This window comes from Schistocerca serialis, chromosome 4 (assembly GCF_023864345.2).
Source record: "Schistocerca serialis cubense isolate TAMUIC-IGC-003099 chromosome 4, iqSchSeri2.2, whole genome shotgun sequence".
Lineage (NCBI taxonomy): Eukaryota > Metazoa > Arthropoda > Insecta > Orthoptera > Acrididae > Schistocerca > Schistocerca serialis.
The window spans coordinates 285,851,191-285,862,389 of record NC_064641.1 but is presented as its reverse complement, the minus strand read 5'-3'; the positions used below and the strand labels follow the sequence as shown (position 1 = coordinate 285,862,389).

At 38.4% G+C, this 11,199-nt stretch overlaps 1 protein-coding gene across 1 annotated transcript in view; it reads left to right on the top strand.

Annotated features, from left to right (window-relative positions):
- The first annotated feature begins 317 nt into the window (after nucleotides 1–317).
- Nucleotides 318–11,199, top strand: part of LOC126473883 (protein RRP5 homolog) — a 182,881-nt gene continuing 171,999 nt past the window's right edge. Inside the window, exon 1 of the mRNA XM_050101221.1 lies at nucleotides 318–616. Coding sequence (XP_049957178.1) covers nucleotides 536–616 — 81 coding nt within the window. The 5' untranslated portion in view covers nucleotides 318–535. The remainder of the gene's footprint in view (nucleotides 617–11,199) is intronic.

Below are 11,199 nucleotides of genomic sequence, written 5' to 3'. Positions count from 1 at the left end.
AAAGACGAGCCTATCCTTGGCTCGAGGTGGTACAGTTTAGACAAAATTTGCCATTCCTGCGGTTCCTGTAAAAGAGAGAAAGATATATTACCATTCTTGTTGATTGGTCCTAGCTGGTGTAACCTGAAAAAGAGAAAGACACACTCTGTTGAGGGATTAGTGAAACTTAATCGCTCAGCAGGTCAGGGAACACTTTTGTTGCGTGTGTGACATCGGCTTTATAGTCAAAGATTGTATGAATCGAACGTCGATTATCGATTTAACTTTTTTTTGTGGGCGGTCTAGCATAGGTCGATCTTGTTGTTGTGTACTTAGCTGTACATACACGTGTTTGGGGTACATGATAGATGTTCAGTTATTGGTATTATTTTCTTTCGTATGTACATGTTCATTTTAGTTCACCTACGTAGAGGCTCAGTACAATGAAGTATGGAATGATGATCTTTTCTTATTGTAGTTTTTACATGAAGTGATCAGTGTTTAGAATTTAGTTTTTAGTTTGTGCCTTGAATTTTTCGTGATAATCTCCTCGACCATGGTTGCTACTGCTGAAAGAAGTTTTCCTCGCGGTGGGACAAAACCAGGAGTTGCGTTACTCAAGAAACAAACATTCAGCGTAAGTTCTTGTTGTGATAATTTTTGACTTAACATGAAATTGATGTTTGTAATGACAGCTTTCATTATGCCCTTGTATGTGCTGAGGGTAAGATGGGATAATAGTCTCAATTGCGACTTGCATAATTCCAAAATTCTTGAATAGCCGCTATAATACGCGTAGGCCAGTGGAACTGTGTTCTCGCCAATGATATTGAGAACGCTAGTCGGCATTTTTGCTGGCACAAAACTATGTCTGCTGCAGTTTCGCGTACACTGTAGCAAGTCTGATTTTAGTCCGTAGGCATTGATGTTGACGCTTTATGACAGTGTGAAATGCATTAATTCATCCGCAGATGATATAACTGGTTCAAATGGCTCTGAGCACTATGGGACTTAACTTCTGAGGTCATCAGTCCGCTAGAACTTAGAACTACTTAAACCTAACTAACCTAAGGACATCACACACATCCATGCCCACAGCAGGATTCGAACCTGCGACTGTAGCGCGTAGAACCGCTCGGCCACTCCGACCGGCGATATTATAGTGATGAGGGATTTGTTGTAATACCATGAGAATAAATACCTCAGCACTATAAAAACACGCAGAATATGTATGTACGTTTTATGAGAATAATGCAGGAACCATACCGGCATATACTTGAAGAGATTTAGGAAAACGAGTCATTCCATGTCAAATCAACACACCTATTTTACCTCACCTTCTTAGATTTTGCTGAAAGTTGGTAGGCCTATACTTATAGTGGGCACTGAGACTAAGAAAAATACCAAATTTCAATTTATCTCAAACCATTCCAGAAATATGGCTATGTAAACTTTTCAAAAACCAGCCAAAAATGTGTGAGCGGACTTTTTTTTGAATTGTCCTAGGAGCTGCCCTAATTGAGGTAGTATCTGGTGAAGGTGTAATTTGGCATGCTCTTTCCAGGGATGTACAACAAAACATAGCTTCTAATTAATAACCTTTTTCTAAATACTTATTAATATTTTGATTTAATTGTAATTTTTTTACAAAAAGTACATAATTGAAAATTTTCAAAATATTTCAATAACTACTTCATACTATTGTAAATCACATGGCAAAATATAAATCTGGGATGGTGATGGGTTCATTGTTAAAAAAAATTATTCCGGACTCGTGTTTTTCACTAACGACCCTAGTTTGACCAAACTGACCTTTAACAAACAGGAATTTCATTAAAATATACTGTAAGGTAAGTAAAAAAAGTATTAGAAATATCAAAACATCACCTTATTAAAACAAAACTAATCAGCCTATTTTATAATTGATTGCTTATTTCAATTTCATACAACTTAACTAACAGTACATTAACTGATAAAACAAAAAAGTGTGAACTAACTACAAACTGAAATAAAGTATGAAAAAGTACAAGTATTTACGTAATAGTTGTGGTCCATGATGTTTGAAATGGAACTATTAAACAAATTAAATACGTAATGCTAGTTTTTGAGTAAGAGGTATCTGTACGTAGCTAAATTTAACACAATAGATACTAACAATAATTTTGAAACAACTTTCTGTAAAGTATACATTAACAGTAACCTGAGACAAAAATTAAGTTTTGAGTTGAAAGCAGTTTCCCAATAAATTGTCTTGGAACTTCACATATTACATTTTAATAAAGCTGACTGGGTTTGGTTTACATCGCTTTCATTAAGAATGTATGTTCTCCCTGTTGGAGTAAATGGATTCACTTTTGTGAGAACATCCACAACTGACACCCACAGGACATATGCATGTGCAGGATAGGAGAATGACTTAGCTGGTCCACATGGATGAAGAAAAGTTATTTTCACTTCATCAAGTTCTTCGTTTTTTTTTTTTTTTTTTTTTTTTTTCCTAAAATGTACCCAAGCCACCAGTTTCTCCCATATACAGTGGTGACATAGCCGGATATATCTTGTAACTTCAGTTTGTCTGGTGATGTAGTTACTTCCCTCTCCCAACTCTGCATATCACCTGAGAAGTATTTGCTATTAATTTTGATGTAATGTTGGGAATGAAAGCGTGAAATTGCTGTGTTCCTTTGATTGTCAATGCCTCTTGAAGTCAGCTTTTTAAAAATATTTCTGAAGCAGCGTAATCTTCTTGAGTGGAATATACAATATATATCACATTTGTGATATTATCTACTGCCCACTCAAATAGATCTCGTGCAGTTTGGATCTGATTTTGGTATGGCCTTTGCAAACTTGCACAAGCTGCCAGTCTCGGGACTAGTGTAGCAGGGGATACAACCCGCCGGCTTTGGACATTGACGTCACAAGTCGCCAATCGAGAAGCGATTCTTCTTAGTGTTGTAGCTCCCTTCAGTGGCTGATAAGTGTTTTTTGGCTTTAAAAAAAAAAAATCTCACGAGATAGAATAAACAGATTCACTTTATTAAGCAATCAGTAAAAAAACGAAACTGAAACATAACAGCAAAAGCGAAAATGGTAAACTGCTATCTGGCGACTTGTGACGTCATTGTCCAAAGCCGACGGGTTGTATCCCCTGCTGCACTAGACCCCCAGTCTCTTTACTGAACCCCCTACTCCATCACAAGGCCTTTTCCCATGTGCTGTAGCTGAAAAGTGCCACTCAGCTTTTATGTTGAAGTCTTCCTCATGAAGGCAAAGGTTCAGGAAGTTTTTCTTATTTTTATACTGAGCAGCAGAACCGTCAGAATAATAGTATATCTTTTTTGGAATCTTTTGAAATTTATTTGTTAGATATGAAATTAGCTTCTTTTGAAAGGTGTAAACCGCAGTTGTATTGTGCTCCAGGCAATCAGAAACAATGACAAAGCTCATATGCTCAATTTTGTCTTCCTGTTTGTAATATGTAACAAAGGGATGAATGATAATCTGTTGTCTTGTCCCGTGGAAACTCTGAGCTTCATCCTGTAGAACTATACTATAATTTTCTGAAAAATCACATATGACAACAAATTCAGATTCCATAAGGTTTTCTCTTGTGGAGTTAAGGAATGTTCGTTGTTGCTTGGCAGTGAAGTCATGCTGAATCAAAGTCGACATCTTACTACAAAATAAATCTATGAATTCTTCAGAAGTTTTCTGAACAATGTCCAGATTACATCGGTCAACTGACATCCACTGTTGGAATTGAACTTGTTCAATTAAGTTTTCATGAAAAGTCTTGTAAAATTTTACGTATGACAGTTTCTCCTGGGCAGTATTCACAGTTTCCCTTGTTGCAATCAACTGGTGATGGGTTGCAAAGCATTTTTGCAATGCACTGCTTATAATTGTTTAAGCTGCTGTTACTGTATTTAGTTTGGCATTTTCTATCATTAATTTTATGTTTTGGTGAGTGTGCACCCCCAGACTGTGTGTGTGTGTGTGTGTGTGTGTGTGTGTGCGTGCGTGCCACTCCGGCCAGCTAATAACAATGTTTTGGTCTCAACTCAGCAAATTTAGAGAAACCTATTTTTAAGTTAGGAAACTTGTCTTTAAAATGCTTGTAAGCTTCTTTAAGGTTACGCAAAATAAGTCTTTTTGATATTTTTGTTTTATTTCCATTTGTTTCTGTAATTGTCACACAATCTTTAGTACCTGGCATTGCCCTGCTAACTTCATCGTTTTCATAAAATGAATGTACAGTTTTGACAGTTTCTGTTGGTAAACACTTCCCTGGTTTTGGGTTTGGACCTTCCATGAATCCTTTCTCTTTCAAAATTTTTTTAGACTGCCGAACAATGTAATTAGGAGCATTAAATTCCCTCATTATTTTCCTGACACTCCACTTTTCAGGTAAACTTGTAAGAATCATTAGTTTTTTTTGCTCTACTTATAGAATTTTTAAAGTTTCTTTTAAGATTTTCAAGAACGGATTTATCAGTATCTGACGAAGAAGTTTCAGGAGCAACAAAAAGTTTACGTGTCATTGATGAGATTTTCTTCACTTCTGATTTGGCGTAATGCCTAGATGTTAGTTTTCTCTTGTCAATTGGAGACTCACCTAGTTCTTGAAGTGTTGTGTTAAATGTTTTAACAGCTACTGAAGTTGGAGTGAAGTCAGGGTTTTGGTCTCGGATGATTATCTCTGATCCAGAAGATTCTTCTTCAACACTTTCATCACTGATGGGCTCTGGTGTATTTTTCAATTTGGTTACATCTTTCCTACATTTATCAGGAATCTTGGCACGACTTGGTATTTGATGAAATAATTTGGCATTCCATGTTGTGACATTTCTCAGTTTTTTTCTGTCTCTAATAAAAAGATTTGACTTCTTCACTGCACTCTTACAGCACTGCATTTTTTACTTGGTTCCATAATTATAGAAAAACCACTTATAAACTGCCCTTCAACGTATAGATTTACTTGAAAATGAACTATTAAATATAATAGATACAGACTGGTCAACACAGAGGTAACAATTGATTTGCACTAAAACCACAGTGCACAATAATGCTATAGGCACACAAAGCCTTAGTCGGTAACAATGCAGACTACATCATCTCAACAACGGCTCCAGTCTCCGAATTATTGTACAGACATCAAGCCCTATGTATACGGTCCTCTACTGGCGTACTACCTTAAAGGTCAGTTTGGTCAAACTAGGGCCGTTAGTGAAAAACAAGAGTCCAGAATAATTTTTTTTAACAATGAACCCATCATCGTCCCACATTTATTATGTTTTGCCATGTGATTTACAACAGTATGAAGTAGTTATGGAAATATTTTGAAAATTTTCAATTATGTCCTTTTTGTAAAAAAATTAAAATTAAATCAAAATATTAATTAGTATTTTGAAAAAGGTTATTAATTAGAAGCTATGTTTTTTGTCTATCGCTGGAATGAGCATGAAAAATGCTGCAAAAGTGACACCTTTCCCAGTTCTCTAGCTCAATTAGATCAGTTCCTAGGGCAATTTAAAAAAAGTCCATTCACACATTTTTGGCCAGTTTTTGAAAAGTTTACATGACCATATTTCAGGAATGGTTTGAGGTAAAATATTGAAATTTGGTATTTTTTTTAGTTTCAGCACCCACTGTAAGTATACCAACTTTCAGCAAAATCTAATAGGTTGAGGTAAAATTTTTATTTAAAGTGTGTTGATTTGACATGGAATGACCCAATCAGTGAAATTTTACAAAGAGCCGTCAGGGAAATCTGTGCCTAGGCACCCAGGGAAGTGTTCGATTCTAGTGGATAATGTAATTTAGTTGATTTTGGGAAGGCTGTGGTCGTTTTGTTTACTGGCGTGTGTTTATTTTTAGTTTGTCCCCACCCAAAACCTCCCAATTTCCCTCGCTTGTCCCGTTAGTTTCATTATATGTTTGGAGGAATATGTATTTGATGGTTTCTCGATCTATTTTTGTGTTTGTTGTTATGTTTACTTCATGACGTCATAGTCGCGATATGGGAGTTGTTGTGAATGGTCACGGGTTTATAGGACTATTAGTAACATGCTTAGTAAAGCTTTCCCTGATATGCATAACAGGTAATTGGATATTCAGTTGGTACAGTAAGGATCTCACAGCTAAGAACTGAGTGTACATTATAGAAGTATCTGAGTCCACCCGTCTGTTTTGACCCATGATGTCATCAATATGGCGCTTATTACGTCACTACATACACATGGCAACAAACACAAAAATACATATAAATAAGACATTGTTATCTCCCTCCATAAATACAATCAAACTAATGGGACAACCGTGGGTGGGGGCAAGCTAATTATAGTAGGGAAAAAAAACCACAAACCCCCAAAACACACAAAATGAAGAAAAACATGACACCAAGAAAATCTACAGGAATTGGACATTTCCCTTGACCTACATGGCTCAACCGCAGTTCCCGATACCACCTTATAAACTCCCAAAAACTACACCACCACCACAGCTTTTGATATCACCAAACCACACTTACGAAAACAAAATGGGAATCGGACACTTCCCATGGCCTATATATAACTCCACAGCAGCTCCCGATAACAGAACACCCAAAGCCACAACTACATGTTGGAATCGAACACTTCCCTTGACCTATATAGCTCAACAGCAACTCCCGATACCAGAACACCCACAGCCACGACCACACATAGGGATCGAACCACACTTTAGAATCAAACACTTCCCTTCACCTGTATAGGTCAACAGCTGCTCCCGATACCAAACCGCCCACAACAACGATCACACCTTTGAACCGAGCAGTTCTCTTCATCTACATGCGTCAGCAGCGGCTCCCGAAACCGGATCACCCACAACTTCAGCCACACCTTGAAATTGAACAGTTCCCTTCACCCACATAGGTCAGCAGTGGCTCCCAATACCAAAACACCCACAGATACGACCACACATTGGAATCGAAAACTTCCATTCAACTACATACCTACAGACCAACACACGATACCATATCATCACTACCACAACTCAGAACCATCACACCAGCCACAACAACACACAGCAATTACACTAAAAAAAACTTACCACGACAAAGTTCTGGTGCTACAACTTAGGTCAGCCACTACACACACACACACACACACACACACACACACACACACACACACACACACACACACAACAAAAAAAAATTCACAACCAAAAGAAAGACCCAACCCATCCGCACACCACATACCACCCACCCAACCTCCCCCCTCACCCCAAAATAAAATACCCATAAGCAAAATAAATAAATAAATAAACAAACCAATCTCAATCACACACTACAACTCAACAAAAATTGCAACAAAATAGAGCCTCCACAATTAAATAACAAACCAACTCCCCCCCACTAACACTACCAGCAACTATCCCCCCCCCCCCCTGTCCCCAAGTCGCACCCACCCACCCACACAAACCACCCTAACTAACCACGTTCGGCCTGTACATCTTACTGATTGTCCTTAAAAAACCTGAAAAAAACAATAGCCCTCAGGGAAGCTCTTCCGTCAACAGTTCTCATCTAAATGAGACTGAAGGTTAGAAGAGCGCCTCTTCCCCCTCCCAAGAACTGACTTAACACCCCCCCCCCCCCCACAACCCCTCTATGGTATTCATACAAGCCCCTGTCTCATAATTTTTTTCACTACTAAATGATTGTACCCCTCCTCACCCAACCCCCTATAAGAAGAAATAGCATCAGAAACTACAGTAGAACACGGTTCTATAAACTCCTCAATTAACCCCACTAATTCCCTCTTAGTCTGCTCCTCCAAAAACCTAAAGACACATTCCGAACATTCCCCCCCGCCCCCCCCCCCCCCCTCGATGGCCCCACACACCCAGACACCAACCACAGACTTACCCATCTCATACCCCAAATGGCAACTCTTCCATCTCCGCCACAACCCCAGGTCCACCCAACTTACCCCTGTACTTAATAAACTCCGAACACACTTCACGACAAAACGAAAACCAGTCAAGCACACTCTTCTCACTCGCACCAGTCTCATGCACCATGATGGGAAATGGGCACACGTCCATCAATTTACATGCTACATTGTTTAGTGATGATCAAGTGTTAACAGTTTATTGAAGATTGACCAACAGGAATTAACATGACTTTACATTAGATTTATATTATTGAGTTGCCATTTCATATTTTACATTTTGCTGTGTCAATAAACCCAGGTGCCACACAGTGCACAACATGTAAAAATCTTTAAATATTTCAAATGGCTGTACAAGGAATAAAACGAACATCTTATTGTGTTCAGTCTAAAGTTCCCAATTGCAATAAAACACCTTCTTCCAATATATTGTTGAATTGTAACATAGTAGAACAAACTGCCAAACATATTACCACATTTTTATGAATGCTAATGAATTCTTTAGTTTCCACATTTATTCAAATTTCCCTGCTACCTCCAGGATGTTTGATTCTGGTGTATCATTGCTGTCGGTTTAAACTGATTTCAGTTAATGCCCTAATTACACATACAAAAAATTGATTTTTGAAAACACAGGTAACTTGTGTGATATCTAGAAGAAATGTTTTTCAAAACTAGTGGAGATAGAAGTCCTCTCAAGTAGGAGATTTTAGCGGGTTTTAGAAATGGAGCACATGTTTGGATCATTTCAAGGGTGGGGAAGGAAATTGACCATGCCCTTTCAAAGGAACCATTCTGGTATTTGCCTGGAGTGATTTAGGGAAATTATGGGAAACCTAAATCAGAAAGGCCAGATGTGGATTTTAACTGTTGTCCTCCCAAATGTGGGAGCAGCGCTGTACCACTGCACCACCTCACTCGCATCATTTGTTCCTGTGAAAGGCAAGGGTGACGGAGTTCTTGGCAAGTGTGCAATTCCTGTGAGGAAATTTCAGTGTTCAGACTGATGAACCTTTACATTGAGTGATAATTTCAAACTGAGAAATGTTGTAGTCTTTCAGTTTAGTACAGTTACTCATATAGCGCTTTTATGAGATAAAAATTATACTAGTGTTAACAACAACATTAAGCCTGCTCAAAAGTTCGGAGTTAACCGTGTGGCATTGTTGGCTAATACTGTCAGAATTCTTAGATTTGTAACAACTTGATAAGACACTTTTCCCAAGGTGAAAAAAAGCTGAACTTATAACTAGCTGTGTAGGAAAAGACATATTGTCTACTGACTGGAAATAAGGCACGTCAAGTTGCAGACAGGCACAGTTAAAAAACACTATAAAGTGTTTAGCCACAGCCTTCATTAGTAGAAGAGAGGTGCACACACACCATTTACACACACACAAGCAAGCAAATCTCATGCACACACACGACCACCAACTACAGCTTTTTGGCCCGAGATGCTGGAGTTGGGGGTTGTATGTGCATGAGGTGTGCTTAGTTGTGTGTGTGAATGGTGTGCATCTCTCTTTTACTGATGAAGGTTGTGGCCAAAAGCTTTATATGAGTGTGTTTTAATTGTGCCTGTCCGCAACTTGACGTGTCTTCTTTACAGTAAGTAGCAGTTTATCTTTTCCTACATTGTTGATATTCCTACCTGAACTTATATTTACATTCAGTCCCTTTTTAGGCACTTGCTTATCAGTGTTAATTCCTTATTATGTTACAAGCATGGTTTCAAGTAGTTTCCATTCATTAAATAAAAGCTCATATCAAAGAAGATTGATGTTGAAAATATGCAGCAAGGGAAGCCTGATGATGCTCAGAGTAGAGGCACTCTGGCTCTAAAAATTTTACCAGTAAACTGTTGAGGTATTCATAATAAAGTTCATGAATTTACGTCCTTCCTGGAAAGTTCTCATGCTTAAATTATTCTTGGGACCGAGAGCCGGCTGAAACTCGAGGTGGAAACTTCTGATACATTTAGCAAGTCATGGAACATATATCGGAAAGAGAGATTAGAAGCCATAGGAGGGGGAGTGCTGTCATTGCAGTCTATCGAGACCAAAGTTGAGTGTGACAGTGAAGTTACCTGGTTGGGTATAACAGGTGTAGGTGAAACCAAGTTAATTGTTGAATGATTTTACTGACCACCTGATTTGGCTGTGACAGTTCTAAAGTAATTCAAAGAAAGTCTAGGGTCAATAGTGTGTGAATATGCAGATTATGCAGTACTATTTTGATGCAACTTTATCATACTGAGTATAGACTGGGATGTGTCTGGATTCATTGCAGTGGGGGGTTACAGACTGACAGTCGTGCAAAATACTGTTGAACATGGTTTCTGAAAACTGTCTTGAGCAGCTAGCTCAGTAGCCCACACACATTGGAAATATCTTATATGTTGTAGCTACAAATAAGCTGGAATTTATTGACAATGTCAGTATAGAAATGGGAATTAGCGATCCTGATGTTATAGCAACTATGATTACAAAAGTTAATAAATCAGTCAAGAGGGCTAGGAGTGTGTTTCTGCTGGACAGAGCAGATAAGCAGTTGTTAGCATCTCACTTAGACAGTGAACTGACATCACATATGGATGTAGATGAATTATGGACAAAGTTTAAACAGATTGTAAATCTTTTTCTGGAGAGTTATGAGTGTAGTATGTGTTTAAAGGATGGAAGAGACCTACTGTGGTTTAACAACAAAATTTGGTAGATGCTGAGGAAGCAGAGGCTGTTGCACTCTCTGTTCAGAAGGGAACACACAAATGACAACAAGCGAAGGTTAGTAAAGATTCTTGCATGTGTGAAGAGATATATGCTCAAAGCATCCAACTACTACCATCGTCGCACCTTAACAAAAAATCTGGCAGAGAACCTGAGAAAATTCTGGTCATATGTAAAAATCACAGATCGGGTCTAAGGCTTCCATTCAGTCCCTTGTTGACCAGTCTGGTGTAGCAGTTGAAGATAGCAAAATGAAAGCCAAAGTTTTGAATTGCACATTCAAGAAATTGTTCACACAGGAGAATCGTATAAACATACCATCATTTGACCATTGGACAAAATCCTGTAAGGACGACATAGTAATAAGCATCCCTGGTGTAGAAAACCAACTGAAAGATTTGAAAGCAAATAAATCACCAGTCTGGATGGAATCCCAATTTGGTTTTACAAAGAGCACTCTGTGGCATTGGCCCCTTACCTAGCCAGCATTTATCATGAACTCGCACCCAGCACGGAGTCTCAAGTGACCGGAAAAAGCGCAGGTGACTCCAGTACAT